Source organism: Dendropsophus ebraccatus, chromosome 13 (genome assembly GCF_027789765.1).
Source record: "Dendropsophus ebraccatus isolate aDenEbr1 chromosome 13, aDenEbr1.pat, whole genome shotgun sequence".
NCBI lineage: Eukaryota > Metazoa > Chordata > Amphibia > Anura > Hylidae > Dendropsophus > Dendropsophus ebraccatus.
The window spans coordinates 56,569,533-56,594,183 of record NC_091466.1 but is presented as its reverse complement, the minus strand read 5'-3'; the positions used below and the strand labels follow the sequence as shown (position 1 = coordinate 56,594,183).

The 24,651-nt window shown below is 42.9% G+C and overlaps 1 protein-coding gene across 1 annotated transcript in view; it reads left to right on the top strand.

The window, feature by feature from the left end:
• Window positions 1-24,651, top strand: part of NPAS3 (neuronal PAS domain protein 3) — a 345,000-nt gene that overhangs the window by 204,753 nt on the left and 115,596 nt on the right. Inside the window, exon 4 of the mRNA XM_069949688.1 lies at window positions 12,091-12,173. Coding sequence (XP_069805789.1) covers window positions 12,091-12,173 — 83 coding nt within the window. The remainder of the gene's footprint in view (window positions 1-12,090; window positions 12,174-24,651) is intronic.

The window sequence follows — 24,651 nt, the reverse complement described above, 5'->3', positions numbered from 1 at the left end:
GTCACCAATATGTTTTACTTCATATACACAAGTAACAGATGTTTGTTGAATAGCTGAACATTCTGGTTTCACATAACTTTCCTCAAACAAATGGGGTGGGGGGGAGTGATGACAGTGAATGGCATATGATTAGAGGGGTTATCCAGCATTAGAAAAACATGGCCACTTTCTTCCAGAGACAGCACCAGTCTTGTCTCCAGGTCACATGTGGTTTGCAGTTAAGCTCCAGTCACTTTAATGGAACTCAGTTGCAAAACCTGCACCCAACCTGGAGACAAGACTGGTGCTGTCTCTGGAAGAAAATGGCCACGTTTTTCTAATGTTAGATAACCCCTGTAACATCACACAGCACGCTGTATTCTCTACCTGTAACACCACACAGCACACTGTATTCTCTACCTGTAACACCACACAGCACACTGTATTCTCTACCTGTAACACCACACAGCACGCTGTATTCTCTACCTGTAACACCACACAGCACGCTGTATTCTCTACCTGTAACACCACACAGCACGCTGTATTCTCTACCTGTAACACCACACAGCACGCTGTATTCTCTACCTGTAACACCACACAGCACACTGTATTCTCTACCTGTAACGCTGATATTGGAATAAAGTAAATAACTTTTTTAATTTAATTATTTTTTTCTTTTTATTTCCACGCACATATTATGATCAAGCATGTTTTATCTTTGAAGTTGAGCCCCAAGACTTTATCCCATAATATCTTACATAGGATATACTGTTTATGCCTTGTTTTATGTCCAGGTGGGATTGGCAGTGCCGGCTCTTATCCTCTCTACCGGAAAGCATAATTTATTTGTTTTACTGCATTATTTTTGTGAATACGCTGCAGTACTGCAATGAAACTCCAACATGTGTGAACATAGCCCTAATTTCACTGCACACTTCTGCACAATCAGCAAAACTGCAGCACCTGCTTCTGGCCATTCAGAGATGGTGAATCACTTAGGGGATTGGGGGATCCAGCCAAGCCTCCTGTGACATCACGCCCTGCCCACCGTCTGCATCATCAGCCTGTGCTCAGCGAACACACACAATGTGAGACAGAGGCATGGAAGATTTGTCTCCTAGGGTGGGAGAGCAGTGGGAGCAGGAGACAATGTGGATTGGTACAGAGGCCATTTACCAGTGTGGCAGAACCACACAGATATGGTAATACATTATATAGACACATCTATATAACCTTTAATGTACTTTTAATAGAAAACAAATTTTACTTATGTGTAGTTCCCTTTTAAGTGCATCCAGACCTCATCAAGCTGTGAGAAAGATAGCATGGACCCAACAAAAAATAGCTGTAAGTTAAAACAATGAAAAGGATTATAAAACTGTTAAAAATGGAAATCCAAAACATTAAGTCTGGCAGAAGATGTTGGTTGTACCCAGCACACAAAAAAAACAAACGCCTACTTTCTTGCAAAAATAGCACTACCCCTGTACTGGGGTTAAGTGTGGTATTAAGGTCGTCATACACCTTTTACTTTTGTTGGCTGTACCTGCCGCTTATATAAGTTGTGTGTGGCTCTCCCACTGTCCACTGACGGGTCGGACGTGATGGAAAATCACTGCCCGAAACCTCATGGAAGAGATGAGGGTTATTGGTGATCTGTATAGCTTTTGGGGGCAATACAATACTTATAAAAATTGTTGCTGGACTTTAACGTTAAATTAAAAAAAAAATTTGTGCATCATTACCTGTTATTCAGGTATATCCTGTAGGGTAGCACCAAGATAATAGACAACTAATGTGCAGATGACTATGCATTGCTTTTATACTTCCTCAGACTTAGGGCATGCGCGGTGTATTACTTTGTGCACACTATTCTGATTATCTAATTTCTACATCTATATCAAAACGATGGCAAACGCTATCACCTTGCATCAGTACGTGTCTATACACATACATCTCTGGATTTTTTATTTTTTTTTGTCCCCCCTGTACTAGTTTGAGAGCACCTGTCAGCCTTCCCCTCTGCGGACCCTTTTACATGACAGGTAAGGGGAACACTCAGACATGGTCTTATTGTATCCATTAGAAATCAGAGTCATGGCGTAGGCTGTAGTTGGTATACGTAGGAAGCTGGCCCAGTCTGCAGGTCACGCTTCAGAGACCCAGGAAGGAGGGGTAGAAGGGCAAGGTGCTGCTGTCTGCTCACTCAACTGGATTTGAGCGGCTCCATACTCACAATTCAGGTGTCAGGAAGATTTCCACTGGAGGCTCCTATCACTTTATATTCTGTCCATAACATGAACGACCAGTCCTGCTGACACCATACTCTGTGCTGTTCCATATAGTGCTTAGTTCCTACAGGGGGGAAAGGAAAATCAACATGTCAGATTTTTTATAAAAATATCATATTATAGTAGATTAATTCATCCTATCTTGTAACTTCTAAAAAATGTTAACTTCTAAACTTTTTCTGTATTTTTTTTTTTTAAATAATGTTTAAGCAAATAATGCTACTTAGTCTTAAAGGGGCTGCCCAGTCACTGGACAAGAGATGCTGTTTCTAAACACTGAGTTTCCTATGGAAGAAGATAGGCACAGAAAATGATACTTTGGGTTGCTTTGTAACGTTGTATGGTAATGAGCAAATATGCATTGTATGCTATATAAAAAGCCATTTTATTCAGGATAAAGCCTATGGTGGTCTCACAATGGTTAGTGTACGCCAGACTTTTTTAGTTGGCGAGCTCTTAAGCACACAGGAAGCACTAACATTTACACCAATGTTTTGCCCAAATGGGTCTCCTCCAAGGTAAACCATCCAGCTATGTCAATGTGCAAAAAAAACTTTCAGAAATCCTGAAAGTTCAACAAGTTTCTTAAAGGGGAAGGGGGTGGAGGAAATAAAAAAAGAAGGTATAGTTACCTGTCCCAGAGCCCTTGCAGAGCCGCGTCCCGCTCCTGGACCCCGCCAGCTATCTTCTGTGCCCCTCTGGCTACATCACAACCTGGCTGACTAATGCCCTACTCCAGTCAGTTAGTGACTTTGGAAAACACCGCTGCAGTCACTGATTGGCTGAGCAGGTTAAACCCCACCTGTCTGCGACGTCGAGCCTGGGTCGTGATGTATCAGGAATCTGGAGGAAGATGACAGATGGCAAAGACAGGGAGCTCCGTAATGCGACTGTATGATATCACACCGGGATGTGTCAGAGACCAAGATGGATGTGTCTTTTTTTTTTTCATACTCACCCCAGTCAGTATACAACCATTGCTTATAATTCCCAGGACAGACTTTCGGGAAACAGATCACTTCTGCATCAAGGCTTCACTTCCTGGATAACATGGTGATGTCACTTCCTGGATAACATGGTGATGTCACGACCCGACTCCCAGAGCTGTGCAGGCTGTGGCTTCTTGAGAGGATGATGGCAGAGGGATGCTCAGTGTCCCTCCAGTACCCTGTGTCCCTCAGTGTCCCCCTGCCATCATCCTCTCCAGCAGCCACAGCCCGCACAGCTTTGGGAGTCGGGTCGTGACATCACCATGTTATCCAGGAAGTGAAGCCTTGATGCAGTAGTAAGTGCAGAGAAAAAAAAAACTTTATGTGCATTTCCTGTAATAAGTGTGTATTGGGGATTTGTATAACTTTGGGGGGCAATACAATACTTTAATAAAAATTTTCCCCGGTGTTCTCCTTTAAGAGTCTCAAAACAGAGGACTAGCCAGATATCCCTCCGGGAAGGACCCAGCCAAGGATAGACTCTCAGCAGTGATGGCCATCTCAACCTGTTACGGACAGCAGCTGTGTCCCATCTTACTCAGTGACTGGCTAAGGACCCTATTACGCCAACAGATATCTGACCAATTTATCTGACAAATTTTTTAAGTCAAAACCAGGAACAGAGTATAAACAGAGAACAGGTCATAAAGCAAAGACTGAGATTTCTCCTCTTTTCAAATCCATTCCTGGCTTTGGCTTAAAAATCTGATAAATTAGTCAGAAATCTGTTGATGTAATAGGGCACTAAGTCAGTTGTGAGGACAATAGATTATTGATCTATAATATATGGTCTGAGATGTTGAGCAAGATATGCTTGCATAGTAATGCTCGGGTGCTTTTTAAATATTTGCGCAGTAGCACGTTTCAGCTCAGAAATAACTTCAGAAGCAGCCATACTTACCTGTCCATGATCCTCCCAATGGAGGTGGGACCATGCAGTGATTAGCCAAGTGGGCTATCAGTGAGTGGGGGACAGGCATCGGGAGGCATGTGGACAGTATGGCTGGTGCAACCTGCCGGCGTTCTAATGTGTCTTGCAGAAATATATAGCATTTCTTTGTTCTAATTTTTGTATATTTTGTTTAAGTAACCCTTCAAGGGACAAATGAATGAATAAATTTGAATGAATAAATGCAATAAGGTAACTAGACACCCTCTGCTCTAGCGAGCGGAGGGCACCTGGTTAAATGCTAGAGTCTGCCATTTATCTTATTAGAGCTTGTTACTGGTGTCGAGCACTGAAAAATACTCAACTCGAGTAACGAGCACTCAAACATTTAAGTGCTCACTCAGTGCTAATGGTCAGCTTAAAGGGGTTATCCAGCGCTACAAAAACATGGCCACTTTCCCCCTACTGTTGTCTCCAGTTTGGGTGGGGTTTTGAAACTCAGTTGCCACACCACTGCCACACCACTGTTATAAATGGTACATGGTAAACTGGGGCCCATTTGCAGATTTTGCTCTGGGGCCCTGTGTGTGGCTCTTTATTTACAGAGAAACAAAACAAGAGAGGGGCGCCTCCTGGTGCAATAACGTGGTAGGCTAGTGTGTTTTCTAATGGTAGATGGACACACTGACCTGGTGGAGTTGTGCAAGTTAAAGGCACAACTCTAGTGTAGGCATTTAATGTCACTTGGACGGAGATCGCAGCTATCCCTTGGATTGCAGCCACCAGCGGTGGGTAGGACCATGCAGGAGTGTATCCCAAAAGAGATCACAGGAACCAACAGGAAAACCTGTAGCAGGTGAACGTCCAGGAGACCATTGAAGTAACGGTTGGAGCATCACACAAGGACGTGACTCAATATTCTGTGTATTACGCAACGCGTTTCGGTCTGTCTATTAAATCACAGACCTTTATCAAGCGACGCTGTGATTTAATAGACAGAACAAAACACATTGCATAATAAATAGAATATAGAGTCACATCCTTGTGTGATGCTCCAACCGTGACTTTACTGGTCTCCTGGACGTTCACCTGTGCTGACTCTCCTACAGGTTTTCCCCTTGGTTCCTGTGATCTCTTTTGGGAGACACTCCTGCATCTTTATTTACAGAACCTAGCGCTGGTCTATACAGAGAGAGTGCCTAATAGCTATCCATGTGTCCCATCTATCCCGTAGCTAGAAGCCACCTATAGAGATGATCAGCATATAAATAAACAATCCACCTCCCATGGAGCAGCAGTTTCCACAATCCCGACTGGGTTCACAAACCGTTTCCAACGACTTTTCAATAATTCAGATTTGTTGTAGTTTGATTCCTTACAATACTTCGAGCATTTATTTGGGGTTTTCATTGTTCGCTTAATATAACGCTTGACAGAGAAACCAGCCTTCCCCTGAAAGCTAGCAATTTCCATTTAGCCAGCCAAATAAATGCTATACTTTTACCTTCCAGCTTGCTGCTCTCATTGACACTTTGCTTTGTCCGTTTTTTAAGTAAATTGTCTATTGTCCATCCCATACAATATCACACATTGAACTCCCGATGTTCTCATTGTCACGTATACCGATGGGGTAATCTTTTTTCTCAGGAGTGCTGTGCTAATTGTTAGCGCGGAGCAGAAAGGTTACATGTGGCTGCATGCTTTTCCGATGACGACACCGCACCCCCTTCCTAAATTCCTTTCATGGTCTCCAGGCCGCCCCACACTTGTGTACTGTGAGGGCAGAACAAGTTGCTTAGTAACTTGAGGAGCTAAACATCTTTCCTATTCATAGGGAGATGCTCCATGTGGAGGGAACCCACGGGGGGCTGTGGCTGATCTGGTCAATGTAATGGAGCTCTCACACTCCCGAAGGAGCCCGTGGCTTTCACCTCCTACAAGGACAAGATCATCATAGAGGTCTGGCATTGAAAAAAAAAGTTTTGGAAACATAAAAGTTGCCACAGAAATCGAGTACACATCATACAAAGACATTTTTTATGGTTGACAGCAGATAGAGGGAGCAATGCAGGCAATGAGGGGTTTAGGAGACGCATTGATGCTTCGGCCTACAAGAAACATTGTCCACTAGGTGCTATAATTCTATGAGTAGTCTGGCTACTACGTTATGCCCAGACAATTTTTTTTTTATTCAAGGAAATAAAAAGAAAACCCTTTAGACAGAAGGCCAAGGATTAAGAAGTCTAGTCTTTGAGTAGATAGGCCGAGCAGTTCTTATCTCGCCGTCGGATTCTGTGTTTGACACAAACAGCCACACTCGCCTGGGCTGAGATATACACACTGGCGCTTTCACATAGTCAACATGCTGCAGGGCAGACAATTTACATCTGAATGATTCGCATTTGCATATAATGCATCCGATCTGCATATATCAGATCTCATTTGCATATGAAATGCATGCTGGTGGCCCACCGGTGGCTGAAGCCGTGAGTCTGAGACCAAGGTCGCAGTGACAAGGTCATAGTGGAGAGCAGAAGGGGCGGCATATCCCTGGAGGAAGACCAGGGTAGTCCTTACTATCAGTCCATGTTTACTCCTCCTGTATAGAATAAACCTAATACATGGGCCTACCTTCTAAATAACCAAAGAACCAACATGGACATGGCCAGGTTAAGTTTGAAATATGACATTTCTACCTTTGGTGCTTATGATTTTATTTATCACCTTATGGGTATGTTCACATGTGTACAAGCTGTGCAGTAAGTCTGTACATGTGAACATACCCCTAAGGCTGTGTTACACAGCCCGACACAGGCCTACACATGTGATCACGGGATCCTACGTGCAGCCCTTCACTTCTGTCATTTATCAGCCCTACATCACCTATTACATAGAGCGATGGGATGAGGATTTTCAAGCATTTTGAAAACTAGAGATGAGCAAATTTACAGTACAAATAGCCACTCCACTCCGGGTGCCTGGAAAAGCTGGATTCAGTCCTGGGGAACTTCTCCCAGGACTAGGTTCAGCTTTTCCAGGCACCCGGGGACAGCACAGACTTCAAGGCAGCAGGCTGATAAGCAGATAGCCGAGCCAAAGAAGCGTTTCTCTTTGTTTGTACTGTAAATTTGATCATCTCTATGAAAACCTATGAGCAATGAGCGTTCCTTAGCTGATCCCTAGGTTTATTACATGAGCTTATTTTCGGTCTCTTTGGCTGCAACCCGTGTAATAAGACTTAGCGGTATATTTACATGCCTCAAATCTGCAGTACTTCAAAAAATCTGTACTACGTAATACATCTGCTGCAGAAATTCTGCATGAACATACCTTTACGAACGATAGAAGCAGCATGATAGTGTAAAGGTGCAATCGTGCAAGGTCCACGTACTTCCGATATAGCATACAACCAGAGCCATGCTTCAGTATACCCACACAACCCTTAAAGGGACACTGCCACCCCCTTTTTGCATTATAACTTCTCTTCACAGGTGTAAAGGGTAAATTTTGCAGTTTTCATGCCTTATTTTATATCATACATCACGGTGCTTGTTTCATTAAAAAGTGATCTTTTATCATCCGCGGATTGTGCCACCTGAGCGGGACTTACCGGGTGCAGCGCCACTTAGCCCTGCCCACATCACCATTGTAGGCCCTGCCCCTCTATTACATCATTTGTGCATAGGCCCCACCCCCTCGACTTCCATTGGAACCTGCTGGCCTAAAGATCTAAGCCCAACCCCCTCTAGGTCAGCCCATACTAATGCACAGAGAGGGCAATGCCTATGCAGCGATAACGTCACAGAGGAGAGGGGCTTACAATGGTGATGTGGGCGAGCTAAGTGGTGCTGCGCCTGTTGAGCCCCGCCTAGGTAGCACAATCCACAGATGATAAAAGATCACTTTAAAGATCACTTTTTTTATCATAAAAGAACAAGCACCATGACGTATGATATAAAATAAGGCATGAAAACTGCTAAATTTACTCCTTACGCCTGTGTAGAAAAGCCATAATGTAAAAAGGGGGTTACAGTGTCACTTTAAAGGACAACATAACTGCTTTGTTTAAAAAAAAAAAAAAACTGCTTTGCAAAACACAAACTCAAGACAGGAGTGGTGCTGTTTCTGAAAAAAAAACAGCTATGCTTTTTCTAACACAGGATAATCTCTTTAATATCTGTCTTGGCACCAGGTTTGAAATCTTTTAGCCATTTGGCATAATAAGGGTGTTTTTCGGCAGTAAGTTTTTTTTTTTTTTTTAAATGCAGTTTTAATGGAATGGATTGACAAAGATGTTGTAGCCTTTACTTTATCCATGTCTCTTGAAATCTGAATATTAGGAAGACATTGTAATAAATTCATAAATAGAGATGGCCAAACCTGAACGCCTTGCCATTTGATTACCAGCAGCTGAAGACATTGGATGCAGCCCTAAGACACTACACACACATTCCATGTTTCACTGACGTGTCGTCCGTGGAAGGCCTGACATGGCGCCCTCTTCCCCCAATGGCATCATCTGTCAATATGCTACTGTCTATGCAGCTGCTTCATTACAACACTGCGACTATTCATACAGTTTTCCCATTGTCATCAGCATATTGACAGATGATGCCAAGCAGGGCGGGGGACTCCATGTCAGGTCTTTCACGAATGGCACATCCGTGAAAAATATTTTTTACACTATAAATACAAAGCCCCAACACTTTTTTTTTTAAAATAAATGTCTGTATGACCTTTAAGAGCTGTTTCCATTAATGGACTGTATGGTCATAAAATCATAATCTGACTATGGTGTCAGACCCCCTGCGATCTAGAAAAACAACTACCCCATTCATTGTCTATGGAGCTGCCCAAGAAAGTAGAGTACAGTATTATTTCCAGAGGCAAACCCATTCTGGAGATGACTTGGGGGTCTTGCCTCTAGGACCCCTCACCAGTGGATAGGGGATAAGTGTTGTGACTCATCATACCTATTTACATGTTTTCTGAATATGTCCATTGGCAGACGCTCCTCCTTCCTGTATAATGGCGTCCTGTTCTGATCACAGCCTCCCAGAATATATAGAAAGTAAAAAAAAATTTGCACGATTGCAAAAAGAAACAAGGTCGCCATCTTGGCACTAATATGTTTTGTGCTTCCACTGTGTGCAGTCGAGCCTCTCTGTCTCTTTCCGGCGCATTCTGTTAACCTGCAGGTATTTAGCATTAGCACATTTGTTTTGACATAGGCTGAATTATACTTTCACCAAGCAGTGATGTTTGCCTCCTACACTGCATAATAACATGAATGATTAGACTGAGATTTGTGACTGACATGACACCCAAATCTCCGCTCTAAGCTGCCGTGATGTATTTTGAAGCCGTAGTTATGTTATGAAAGCGTCCAATGTACTCCGAGCCTGCCTGATGTAGTCTGAAAGCTGATGACTGAAGGTTCGGCCTACGTCTTACACCCAATGTCACCCAGTAAGACGCAGCGAGGTGACGGCGGGCCACCCGACCCTGATGAGGATAAAATATAATCAGATTTGTACAACAGAATTGTTCATCTCCGAGTGATGATAATCTTATAACCAAGGAAATTAGGAAGACATAAAGTGGATGAGTTTTAGACAGATTTGTTTTACAGTAGTTTTTTAATTAAACGAGAGAAAAAAAAATTGAAATAAAAACTTTTAATGGGCTAATTTTAATTTGGGCATCGCACAAGGAGCAGGTTAATTACAGCGCGTTAATCAGGACCGGGCACTATGGCACTCAGGTGTCACGTTGAATTTAGAGTAATATGGAGTGAAACGCTCGCCTCTGCTATTCCCAAGGCCCAAGACTTAGAGCTTCTCCTGCCATTTACCATACAGCCTAAGGTCCACAAATAGAGAGCTGCTCAGATAGCGCTGCAGGAGCTTCAGAACACAGATAATCAATCGCTGAACCGCGGCTGATGTAGAGGACTCAGCACATGGATATTAAATTACTGAACAATGGTGGCTGCCCAGGGCCTAGATGTTCATTTACTGGATTACATGTACTTTCAACCGCAAACCAATATTCAATTACCTGTCTTCAGGACTACATGGCGGATGACCATAGCCAGTTTATAGCAACTGACTATACAACTGCTGTATTTATTCCATTCCTTGTTATTGAACAAAGAGAGTCCCATTTGACACCCCTTAAATGGTCACTGTTTCAGGTCAATTCACTCCATAGACTATGTGATTCCTAACATATCTGTAGATCATTTTGCTATCCAAAAATGACTCTTTACTCAAGGAAAACAACTCTCAAGTATTGGCCACTAGCTGTCTCTCTACCCTGCAGTTTGGTGTCCACTGTCTGTTAAAGGGATACTGTCACCCCCCTTACTGTTGCTTCATTTAATCAGTGGACAGTGTCATCTAGGCGGGGCTTCACGGCAGTTGGGCTGTGAAGCCCCTCCTAGGTGACATTGCCCACCAATGAAGGGGTGACAGTATCACTTTATAGGAAATCTGTATCTAGATAACAGCCCTAGCAACTTGGATTCCAGGAAGTGAGGCAGGGCTTACCCTGTGCTATGTGCTAGAAAAAGGGGGAGACTGTGTACATGTGTGTGAGTTTTAGAGGATCTCCACTGTCCCTGCAAGATAAATCAAGGCTTCCCTCTCATCTGTTTTATTTCCTTTCTGCTCATAGCACCTTGCAAAGTTGCGATCAATAACTGTTGACATGCCTGGTGATGAGCGAATCTCAAGCACACTCAGTTTTGGCCCAACCTGAGTATTTACTGAGTCATTTAATTACCAGTGGCTGAAGAAGTTGGAAGCAGCCCTAGGGAGTCCTGGAAAACATGGATACAGCTTTTGGCTATGTTCACAAGAAGTATGAGATCGGCCGTTCCGTGACCCGGCCGGGTCACGGAATGGCCGGTCTCGGAAAAGATCATCCCGGAAAGTACTTTTTTGCGAGTTTTCATGTGGGCGCATCAATGCGCACCCGCATCAGAACTGCACACTGTGTGTGCACTGACAGGGTTTTCTGCGGCCGCTATTCAATGAATAGCGGCTGCAGAAAACTGACACTCCGGCCGGAGTGTATACTATGGGTAATATTTATGAAAGGGTGTAAATATACACCTGGTATACACTGCCCACAGCAACCAATTACAGCTTCTCTTATATTTTGCCAGTGCTTAAAGCTGAGTTGTGATTGGTTGCTGTGAGCAGTTTACACCAGGTGTATATTTACATCCTTTCATAAATCTCCCCCGATGTGTATACTCTCCGGCCGCAGCAATGTAAAGTATATATTCGTATTAATCGTAGTTTTACGAATATATACGTAGTGTGAACATAGCCTATGGCCGTATTATCCAACTTTTTCAGACACTGATTATCAAATGCCGCACACTCGAGTGTGCATCAGTAACCTTGTCTCCTTTTACATGCCATTTACAGTAGTGTACAGTGCAAATCATCCCCAAACATAGTACCAGCCTGTTCAGTGCATTTCACCAGTGAGAAGGGTGTGGGAGTCCTGTATATGTACTACTGGCAGACGGCTAAGCTCTGCCCTGTTGTGATTCTCGCTTTTGATACCAAGTTTTTAGATGGCACCTTTCATACTGTATATAGCGAGGAACATTTGGCCCTTAGCTGTACTATCCTTTGTGTCTGGACAGCCAAAGCTATAATGGCATAATAAGAGGGATAGTTCTTCAGCAGCTAAAGAGCCAACGGTTGGGGGACAGTGCTCTGCCAGAATGACCCGAGCCCCATGCTTATGCTTCATGTCTAGTTTTGTGTTATAAAATACCTGGTCAGCATTGGATATTTGAACATTCTTACAGCCAATTAGAATATAGTCTGATGGACACAATCCGCCATGTTATTTTGTGGCCGTCGGCTGAAGATATGTCCAATTTAAGATTAAAGTGTGACTCAGTTTTCTTTCCTTTCAGTTATAGGATCCCAGAGAAGAAGAAGCCCCAGCTCGGTGGCCATTGATGTCTTTGATTCTCACCTTGGGAGCCACATCCTGCAGGTACAGTACACCCAAACCTTATGTCATATGCTAACAAAATAGGATGACAGAATACATTGCCACCATAACTGATCACTTAATGTATATCTATTGTTTTCTGTGTTTCCATTTACAGTAGGTCTTAACGCACTTTTAGTGTCTTGATAAATTTTTATAACATTTGCTTTTGACTTGTGATGGTGCCATTTTACCATTGTGGTCCGAGTAATTGAAAACTTTATATTACTGTGTTTTAATTCACATGAAATCAATGGAAAGCATTTATCTCATATGTAATCTGGTTGGTAATTGCTATGGTTTATGTGTAACATGTTGATAACCATACAAGTGGTTATATCCAATGGGTAACAGCGCCTTATATTTCATCTTTTACCAGCAAGACTTATTTGTAGACTATCATAATCCCTATCGGCACATAGGGGAAGGTAGTCTATTTGCACTGTATATATCTTTTATGTCTTTCTCTTGTTTTTTCTGCCATCAGTGTTCTTTGACTTCAGCTTATTATGGTGCCATACCGAATACAGCCTTTATTCTTTATGTTGCCCAAAACAATTGTTATATCAGCGTGTGGTCAGATACAACTGTGTACCATCACACAGTATCAATGGGTTGTACTCATTAAATATGCTTTTATTTCACATGTTGTTCCGCAGGGGCGGGATTGTTGTTTGGGCCATGTGATTGGCAGAGCTGCAGTGCACCTATCTCTCTATTGCTTGTAGTTTTCAGCTGTGTATGTACCCTAGTAGATAGGAAAGTCACAAGACAGATGATGTAGCCACCTAGCATCATACATAATATTTTTTATTAGTTAATTTAACCCCTAAATGATGGAGCCAGTTTTCGGTTTTGCACATCTGCTTTTTCCTCTTTGTGTTTTAAAGACAATTTTTTTTACCTACAGACCCACATGAGCCCTTATTTTTTTGCAAAACCAATGACAGATATCATTAATACCTAAAGTATGCAGCAAAAAAATATTTTTTTCATTTTTTTTGGGGGGGGGGGGGAGGGGGGGTGGCTGGTTGTATTTATGCAGTTCGCCTTATGGTAAAACTGAGACGTTATCTATGTTTCTCATGTCGGTATCATTACAATTTAAAGCATAACTGTCATTATAGGGTCTTTTTAAAAAAAACATTAAATATCAATAGTACAAGCGATTTTAAGAAACTTTGTAATAGGTTTTTTAAACCAAAAGAGTTTCCTTCTGTAGTGAAAAAGCAATCTCCCAGCCTCCCCCCTCACATCAAATGTAGCAGGATTTCTGTCTCCATTATGTGGCTATGGAGAGGGGAGGGGTTGTTAGGAGTGACTGAGCACGGAGCAGTCCTGCAAAGCACAACACCCTGCAATCTTCTCTCAGTAAGTTCATAGTTAAGCACTGACCTTTCTGAAACCTGAATTTAGCGTTTTAGGTGCCCAGAGAGTCTACAAACAGCTGACCTTCATGTCATCTCTTCCTGCTCCCTCATCTCCCTCAGCCCCTCCCCCCTTCATAGGCTTACAATGGAGAGAGCAGAACCAGTCTTCACTGGCTTCTCTGTAATGAAGACGTGTTTGCCTGATAATGCACAGATAAGAAGTCAGGGGGGGAGGCTTGGAGATTGCTTCTTGAGGACAGAAGGAGGCTTTTTTGGCTGATAAAACCTATTACAGAGTTTCTTAAAATCGCTTATACTACTGATTTCTGCAATAAAAAAAAATATGACAGTTACGCTTTAAAGGCCACTTGTATAACTTTTATTTTATTTGACTCTTAAAAAAAATTAAATTTTTTTTTATAAAACTAAGGGGGAGATTTATCAAACTGGTGGAAAGGAGAATTGGCTCAGTTGCCCCTAGCAACCAATCAGATTCCACCTTTCATTTCTCACAGATTCTTTGAAAGGTGGAATCTGATTGATTGCTAGGGGCAGTTTGATAAATGTCCCCCTTAATTGTTTAAAATTGCTCTAATACCATCTTTATAACACTTTTATTATTTTGTCTATGGGGCTGTGTGAGGGGTTTTTGGGCCATGATCTGTACTTTTTATCGGTAGCTTGCTTGTGTAGATGTGACTTTTTGATCACTTCTTACATTTTTTTCTGGATTTGATGTGACCAAAAAACTGCAATTTTGCACTTTTTTCTGCCTATGCTGCTTACTGTGCAAAATCATGAATGTGAATACTGCTCTCTCATAGAGATGAAGAGCCTCAAAGCACAGGACTAGCCAGATATCCCTCCGGGAAGGACCCAGCCAAGGGGTAGCTCCTGTTAGGAAACCACCAAAACCACCATATTAAAGGGGTATTCCCCCCAAAATAATTTTTGCATTAATACGCTGCCCACCCGTAGCTTTCCATCTTTCCAATATACAGTTATTAAGGATTCTTCACAGTTTTGCTGTTATCCAGCTGCATTCACCTCCATGGATTGCATAGAAGCACCAGACCTCAGTCCATACCGACACGCTCCCTGCTCCTGGCCCCCACCCTCCGTGTCGGCATCACGTGTCCTCAGTCCCAGCACAGTGAAGTGACTGAGAACACTGATAGGGTGGCTGCTGTTACAGAGGGAGACAGTGATCAGCGCAGCTGTGACTGCATCCCTCTCTAACAGCAGCCACCTGGTCACCCCCAGCCCAGAGCTCACCCCCTGTGTCCAGAGCCTCCCGGCAGCACTCACCCGGAGCACACAGCTCTGCAACACCGGCGTCCCCGCAAACTCAGCTCTGCTGCACCGGCATCCCCGCAAACTCAGCTCTGCTACACCGGCGTCCCCCCCAACTCAGCTCTGCTACACCGGCGTCCCCGCAAACTCAGCTCTGCTACACCGGCGTCCCCGCAAACTCAGCTCTGCTACACCGGCGTCCCCGCAAACTCAGCTCTGCTACACTGGCGTCCCCGCCAACTCAGCTCTGCTACACCGGCGTCCCCCCCCCAACTCAGCTCTGCTACACTGGCGTCCCCGCCAACTCAGCTCTGCTACACCGGCGTCCCCAACTCAGCTCTGCTACAGCGGCGTCCCCAACTCAGCTCTGCTACACCGGCGTCCCCGCCAACTCAGCTCTGCTACACCGTCACCACCAACACAGCTCTGCTACGACGTCACCGCCAACGCAGCTCTGCTACACCATCACTTCCAACTCAGCTTTGCTATACCTTCATCATCTCCTTCATTGTCTGAGCTCTGCTACTTCACCATCATCAGGCAGAAGCATTGCATGATGGGAAATGTAGTTTCCTATCTTGGATATAGACCATGTTTTAGAAAAAGTTGTAACTCAGGAACGGCAGAAGCTAGAAAGATGGGAGACTGCTCAAAATACTCAGGGGGACTTGGTGAGTAAGGCCATCTAGGTTTGGGAGCATTTCATTTTTTTAGCTCTTGGGGGGAATACCCCTTTAAGTGGCCCTATAAGTCAATGTGATGACCAGGGATAAACCAAGGCTAGGTAACCATCCAGATACAGCTGTTTCGGGGTGTTTCCCCTCATCAGTGTGGAGCAGGATTCTGGCTAGGTGGGAGCAATGCCTAGTAGAGCCATAAGAGAAACAGATGACAACACTGCCGGCTGCTAGTGAAAGCGCTCAATGCAGTGAAGTCCTAGGTGCATTGCTGTATGTGGATGGTTACCTAGCCTTGGTTTATCCCTTGTCATTACATTGACTTATAGGGCCACTTAATTTGGTGGGTTTGGTGGTTTCCTAACAGGATCTGCCCCTTGGCTGGGTGCTTCCCGGAGGGATATCTGGCTAGTCCTGTGTTTTGAGACTCTTCAATGAGGCTCCACGGGCTTTTCTTTTGCATATTCATGTTTCCCAGGAGGCAATGCACCTAGGACTTCACTGCATTGAGCGCTTTCCCTAGCAGCCGGCAGTGTTGTCATTTGGCTGGTCTCCCTGAGTTCAGCAATCTGTTTCTCATAGAGATGAATCCAGTCCATATTTACTGCATTGATCAATGAGATCTTTGCTCTATTACTATGGGCTGCTGGAGCCCATAATAATTGAGTGCCAAGTGGGGACCATGTCTTTATGGTGCAGAGCCCCAGCCTGGCAGGTAGCATGGATTACCCCTCCACAATGGCATGGCTGGGGAGGGGGGGGGATGGTTCCGGTCCGCCCACTATACCACTACTGATGCTATTTATACTGCATTTAAATGCAGCTGTCAGTTTTAATAGCTGCATTTAAAGCGACTCTGTTCCCACAATCTGACCCCTAAACCGTTTGTACCATTGGATAGCTGCTTTTAATCCAAGATCTGTCCTGGGGTCTGTTCGGCAGGTGATGCAGTTATTGTCCTAAAAAAACTTTTAAACTTGCAGCCCTGTGTCAAATTGGCCTAGAGTGTGTGTGCCCAAGCCTTGCACTGTCTCTCCGTCCCTCCTCCCCGCCCCCCTCATCATTAGGAATGCCCTGGGCAGGATTTTTTCTATTCATTACTTGTCTGAACACTGCACATATGTTGGATCGTTAAGACCCATGTACAGTGTTCAGACAAGTGATGAATAGGAAAAATACTGCCTAGGGCATTCCTAATGATGAGGATGGCGGGGAGGAGGGACGGAGAGGCGGTGCAAAGGTTGGGCACACATTCTAGGCCACACCAATTTGACACAGGGCTGCAAGTTTAAAAGTTGTTTTTTAGGACAATAACTGCATCACCTGCCGAACGGACCCCAGGACAGATCGTGTATTAAAATCAGATATCTGGTTGTATAAGCGGTTTTGGGGGTCAGATTGTGGGTACAGAGTCACTTTAAATGGCCAGAGAGCAGGGCAGTTCAGCTAGCGTGACCCCTCTCTGAACACCCCTACAAGCGCCATGATGTAAATATACATTATATGTCGTTAAGGGAACCTATTATAACTTTTAATGCTGCCTGAACCACAATCTAACAGGGCGGTCCTTGGTGCCCCCTGTTTGGGTATAGGAGGAGAATTATCAATCGTGGTTGCCCGTTTACCCTGATGGCAGCATGGAGGTGATGACAGGTCCCCTTTAAGTACATAACTGGCTTTAAACAGCAGTGGATGCACATCCTATGGTGTGTTTACACAGACAGATTTATCTGACAGATCTTTCAAGTCATAAAGGAAAGACTGGGATCTATCCTCTTTTCAAATCTATTCCTGGCTTCCAAAATCTGTCAGATAAATCTTCCTGTGTAAACGCACCCTAAGGCTACTTGGCTTAAGTAAAGAGCTCAATTAAAAAAATGGCGTAATATTTTCTGAATATTTTCAACTAGCAATAGCCTTTATTCTAGGTGAGATAATTTGTTAGTATAAGTGTGGCCAATTTTTATTCATCCATTGAATGCCTTTTTTTTAAACAATATGTTTTTTTTTTCCTCTTACAATTTTCTTACATTTTATAACGCTAGGAAAATAACCCTTGCTCCTGTGACTTTTTCTATAACCACACTTCAGCAGGCATAATCTCTTGTTCTGCAATCTCTGTCTCTTGGAAATACACTTAATTTAAATACTTGATGAGATTGCATGGAGAGGCATGCAAAAACCGGGCTCTAGGTGCGCTTGTTCTTTCGGTAAGACCAGGTCTCTGGTGGGATGAAGGTGGTGAGGGGTGAAGACAGGGCACGACTGCCTAAGTGATGCTAATTAATCACTAGCAACATTATGGCTAGCACAAACTGCAACATTTATATATATATATATATATATATATATATATATATATATATATATATGTTTATGTGCGTGTGTAATTTATTTACACACACACACACAATATATTTATATATATATATATATATATATATATATATATATATATATACACACAGTATACATATACACACATATCCTTGGCAGGGTGGCGCTTGCCTACCAGATTTAGGTCTGGTAGGCCAGGAAAGAGTTAAGCCAGCATCGCTCTTTCACCGACACCTCTGATCAATTGGTAGATGAATGGATGGCTGCGGCCCCGGCACTGACATTTAAACCAGGCATCTGCCTGTGATTGATAAAGTCCCGCAGGCGGCCATCACCGCTGGGAGGGCAGGAAAGAGAGTGCACATATAACTGAGTATCCGTATACCCCATCCCTGCAGTTAGACAAAATAAGGCATGTAGTCCTATACATGTAACTAGGACCTAGAAACCCTCATATAAAAGAGAGGGTCCACATTTTTCATAATCCAGAAGCCAAATTTTTCAGCTATATATTTTGTTCAAGATCATTCATAAAGGCTTACTTGAAGTCTAGTGCAAAAGCACAGATAACAAGCAGCATTAGAAGATCATATGGGAGGAGAGACATTTCTACGATTTTTTGTTTTAGCTTATACCTATGCTTATTTGCCTTGATAAAGAATATGTCTAGGCTTGTCCACTAAGGAATACCCCTTTAAATCATAAAATTCAGGCTTACTGCAACAACCTTATGGGGGCGCTGACTGCATTACATTCAGAGAATAACTGGAATACTTTCAGCCATTGAAAAGTCAATGAAGCCTGCACCTGTATATCCACATATACATCAACATCCCATTTTGAAAATATACAAGCAACATGCCTGCAAATCATGGTGTGAACCCAGACTAAGGATGTGTTCACACATGGCATTTTTGCTGCACGGTTGTGGTAAAATAGCTGGAAAATCAGAGCAAAAGCCATCAAAAACATCATGTGCATCCTCAGCCTTACATATCACTCTTTAATATACTCCGCCTAGTGGTGGCTGTAGGCGACCAAAATTCATCTCTGTGAAGGAATCCGAGGTTCCTGAATTTTGGACTATAACTCTAGGTTCACACATTTGCGGAAAGACTATAAAAAAAAAAAAGATTGTGTCCTTTTTCTATCCTGAAAATACAACTCCTCTATCGATTGACATTAGCTATGTAGCCAACAAGTGTAACATCAGATCCTTCAGTTTTCTCTTTATATTTTTCATGTAGTGTTGAGAGACCCTCCTGCTGTTACCTTCATGCTATTGTTGCTGATGGATTTTATTATGTCTCTCTTTCTCTTCTAATTCTGTTGTGTATGAAGCACGTCTCTGCTCAGTGCCACAGGAAAACCTAAGAATGTCTAAGTAGTGTGACCAACAAAGCCTGGACAGACACTAGGGACTACGTCCACCGAAATATTTAGCTATTGTTTCCCACCGTTATTTATTCATGTCTATTAAAGTATTTGCAGAGGTGTTGCTAAAAAGTAAAATTTAATTTCAACTGGTTGCTGTGTGTGTAATGTGGACGACGGGCTTAACGCGTGTTAAATGGTGGAGGGGCAGCCCCTTTAGGGAGCTAATAAGTCGGAGTAACTCTTTCTTGGCTCTCTGCTCTAGGTAATAGAAGAGGTTTCCAACTCCCGCTGATGACTCTGAGGGTATGTGCACACTACTGATTCTGAGTGGAGACCTTCAATAGGATTCCGCTGTGCCTGCACTTGTATGAAGTTCCGCCTGTCCTATAGGCTCCATTCTATGCTCGGGCAGATTCCGCTGTCTGCTCAACCAATTTACATGTCAATTCTTCAGGCAGACTGAATCTGCCTGATCGTAGACTGAAAGGGCAAAACTTCAATCCCCTTGAAGTTCTCCGCTCCGAATCTATAGTGTGCACATCCCCTAACAAGGCGTATATTGTGAAAAATCATCAAATAAATATACCCTAAATACCCACTTTTTTACTTTGCTTCTTGTAGCATGTAGAACTTACTTTGGAACTGATGTAGATTTCACTAGGTGTTGAAAGTGTTCTGCAGAAATCTTGGCCAACGTGGGCAGTTGCAATTTTCATAGAGGTTCTGACATACACATAGCCTTCTCTGTCTCGGTGATACTTTGTTATGGCTTTTCTTTTTTATTAAGATCAATCCAAACAGACGAGAGTGATCTGTGGACCTCACCAGACCTTGAGCATGTCTGGGTTTCACCATCTGTGGTGAAAGTACGTGCAAGAATTAAAAATGTTTTCAATCTACCTTTCATTTGTCTCCTAAGCTTTTGTAAAATAATTAGAAAACAGGTCAATAATGTTTAAATAGTAGAGATAAACAAACCTCAGAACCTCAAAAGTTTGATGCAGCACTAAGGCTTCTTGGAAAACATAGATACAGACATGTTTTCCAGAACTTCTTAGGGCTGCATTCAACATCTTCAGCCACCGCTAATCAATTGCAGAGAGGTTGGGTTCGAACAAACCTGAGGAAGCTCAAGGTTTGCTCATCTCTATAAACAGCTCCCTCTCCAGCAGTGCATCACCAACAGCTAGGGGGACCGTTTGATAAACACTACTCTATAGAAATAAGATCTGGAGACCATGAAGACCAGGGAAACAAGGAGAATGTCTCTTGTTTCTGGAACCAATCCATGACTATATGGCCATTTTAGATGGCACATTGTCCATGCTTCATAGAGTAAATATCTTTCATGAAGGGATTTGCTTGGTGAGCCACAATGTTTAGCTAAGCTCTACAGTACGAACTGTAGGTAATAAAGGACCCAGGGTGTGCCAAGAAAAATTTCCTACACCATTATATCACCTCCACTAGCCTGAACTGCTGATGCCTTGCAGGAAGGGCTCATCGATTCATGCAGCTTTAGCCAAATTCTGACCCTACCATCAACATGGTGCAGCAGAAATCTTCTGACAAGGCCGTATTTTCTTTCTCCATAATCCAATTTTGAGCTCTTTTGCCCCTTCAGACACATTATTTGGGTATCAGCCTTCAGCCAATAATATTCAGCCACACTATTCTGTTCATCAGTAGCATTCTTGAAATCCTCTTCTGACACTTTTAATCAAAAAGTTGGTTTTCCAACAGAACACACCATTCTTCACTATTGCTTGAGAAAACCCCACAAGGTTGGCAGTAGCTTAAATCTTATCCCAGGCTAGTCTGGCATTAATGATCATACCTTGTTACTAGAGATGAGCGAACCTCGAGCATGCTCGATTCCATCGGAACCCGATCGTTCGGCATTTGATTAGCGGGGGCTGCTGAACTTGGATAAAGCCCTAAGGCTATGTGGAAAACATGGATATAGTCATTGGCTGTATCCATGTTTTCCAGACAACCTTAGAGCTTTATCCAAGTTCAGCAGCCCCAGCTAATCAAATGCCGAACGTTCGGGTTCGAATGGACTCAAACCCGAACCCGGTTCGCTCATCTCTACTTGTTACCTTATATCCGATCGCTGGATATTTCCATTCTAATGTAGACTCACACTGAAACTGATCCACAGAAAACTGCACCCCAGGGTCATGTCTAGTTTCCATCCAGGGACGCTCCAAACTGGCTTTAGGCTATGTATTTTTAGTGTAAAAAATGCTAAATTCTGAATATTAAGTTCTCTTGAATTCAGTAAAATGACTGCTGCTAATTTCTAGTTGCTTAAATATTATGGCCATAATTTTACCATGGTAAAATTAAGTTCCCGATCACCTTTTTTGTTTAGCTATATACAACTGAAAAAAAAACATGTTTTTGAATTATTCTTCTGAAAGTTTTATCCTCTAAAATACCAGGTTTGCATATAGCATTATGGTATTTGGTTTAACAAAAATGCCTCTGTTCTTGAGGCTCACAATGAAGCTCAAAAAATATGCTTTTTGATAAAGATTTTAGGATGAATGAGGATTAGTAACTGGTATCAAACATATGTTAGATGTTATTGCTACAATGGCAGAATGGAACTCCTTGTTGACCAGAGTATGTCTTTTGTCGGCAGGGCAGGAACAGCCTGGCACTGATCTCCTGTGCAGAGTATCATGGGAACCCAGCTGTTACATGATGACAGGAATTCAGCTCGAAATACTAGGAGCACAGAAACATACAAACCTTGTAGTTCAGCCCCTTAGATGCCGTGTTTAAATTGTGATTGCAGCATCTAAGTGGTTTTTGTCACTCCATCGGCAATATGGTTAGTTGTGTTTCCATGGCAGCAAGGGACCTAATCAATTCCCCAAAGATGCCATGTATTTCCGCCTACTAGGCCGTGCCTCTGGCAGAGCCTGATAGGTCATCTGTCAGCTAATGTTAACAGTTCAACGTAGATTCCGGCACTCACCAATAAATGCTCAAAAGTTTAATCAAAAATTCACATATCCACTACAGACACAGGATGTTTTGGCGCCAGCCTTTCTCAACTGTCTAATTAGACTGTCTGGTTAGACAGTTGAGAAAGGCTGAAACATCCTGTGTCTGTAATGGATATGTAAATTTTTGAATAAACCTTTGAGCATTTATTGGTGATTGCAGATATCTACTTTAAACTGTGCTACTAGGATTTGCCTTCTCCATGTGCACCACCTCCTTTTTCCAGAATGCAGTCCAAAATCGTGTTCTCCAGCTAATATTAACAGACATGATACACTCCACTATAGTGTCGGCTATCAAGGGATTTAACTCACTTGGTAAACGCTGTTAATAAACAAAACAGAAAAAAAATTTGTATATTGTTAACCTGCCTACCCCAAACAAAAAAAAAAAAAATAAGAAAGAAATGTTAAGAAATTAACATGTCACATGTACCCCAATAAGGTCCATCAAAAAGTAGGACTCCTCAAAAAGCAGACAGGAAGATAAACAAGTTCCGTCTCTTGGAAGACGATGATGAAAACTAGTTATCAAGGAACTAACAAAAATTAACAGTGGGTAATTTCTGATAAATTCCATGTGAGTACTAGAACTGGAATTCTTCGGACCGGAGCAATTAATAAATATCGTATCATTTTTCGATCACCGTGAAATCTTCCGCCTGCCTTAAATGGCAAATACTTAGTGATATATATGAGCGTAGGCAGCGGTGATATTTGATTGTGTCTATGGTAATGCGCTTGTAAATGATACCTCACTTGGTTTCTGGGAGATTAATCTCCCAGGTGCATTATTTTCCCCCCAGCCCTTTGTAGCCTGTAGGGAGTCTACCAAATCGTGTCTGCTTCCTGCATCACTCGCACCTCTCCTGCGCCGGACCCGGCAGGTCTCCGCCAGATCCTCACAGCGGGGGCTGATTTGCAGAACAAAATAGCACCTGGAAGGAAAAATCATCCCAAATCACCGAACTAAAGATAGAAAAATGGCAAAAGTGAATATATTTGCATATGCAAATTAGCTTAATTGATCCTGCTCGCCTCTACAGGGATTTTTCATTACAAACTGGAGTGCTACATTGTTCGGCTCATATTGAGTAATTTACTAACTAATGAGACCCGTTTGCACTAATTTGCATATGATAAATGGTCTTAATTGCAGTAAATAACTTGGAGGCATAATTAAAATTACTTAATTTTTCCGTGTTGCACGGCTATTAAATCCACACGCGGTCAGAGCACGGAGACCTGTTTGTGAAGTGAAGTATCAAAGAACACAAATTGGCTAATACCATGACCCCTTAACCAAACCTGTGACTTATAGTGGCGGAAGAACAGAAAACCACGGCTCGGACTCATCTGTTTCCATCCAGTAAAATATTCATATTCCATGTATTTAACCTACATATTGTACGAAGTCTGTATATTGCATTTATATGTGCTACTACACAACTCTAGGATGTACTCTACAGTCCCCACTGTGGCCCCCAATCTAAGCACATATACTCCCCGGGGCCAGTATCATTGGAAGCCAGTTAAAGTGGTCTTCTCATTTTATAATCACTAGGTTTTACCATCTCTTAATGATTGGTAAAAGTCTGACCTCTGGAACCCCCATTGATCATGACAATAAAGGGGCCCCAGTGCTGGTTGGCTGCTGAACCATCTGTTGTATGTTCCTTATATAAAGACGCTCTTAACTATACGAGAACTATAACGTGGTGCCGTTCTATTCCTTGGGGCCAGTTGTAATTCCTTGCATATACTGCTGGCAGGAACAAACATGGCAGGTGATATGGTGGTATACCAATTATGTGCTCCAACCCTCCATTCTCAAGATAGATCGGGATCCTAGAAGTCAAGGACCCACAAATCATAAGTAGTGGCATATCCTATCGATGGGTATTGTATACGCCTTTGACCCAGGAATGTGATAGGAGACCACACAAGAACATGCAGACCCCATGCAAATGTTGACTTGGTCAGATTTTAATGACCACATGACCCACTGAGCCACTCTGCTGAGTTGCCACATTACTACTCACTGAAATATGGGACCATACTGAGTTACCACGTTACTACCCACTGAGCCGCGTGACCACATTACTACCCGCTGAGTTACCACATTACTACCCGCTTAGTTACCACGTTACTACCCACTGAGCTGTGTAACCAGATTACTACCTGCTAAGTTACCACGTTATTACCCACTGAGCCGTGTGACCACATTACTACCTGCTGAGTTACCACATTACTACCCACTGAGCTGAGCTTCTACATCACTACCCACTGAGCCACTGTGCTTTATGAGAACATTACTGACCTCTGAGCTACTGTTCTTAATGACCACTTTATTGACCACTGAGTCACTGTGCTGTATGGTTACATTTCTTTGAGTTATGGTTGTTTATGA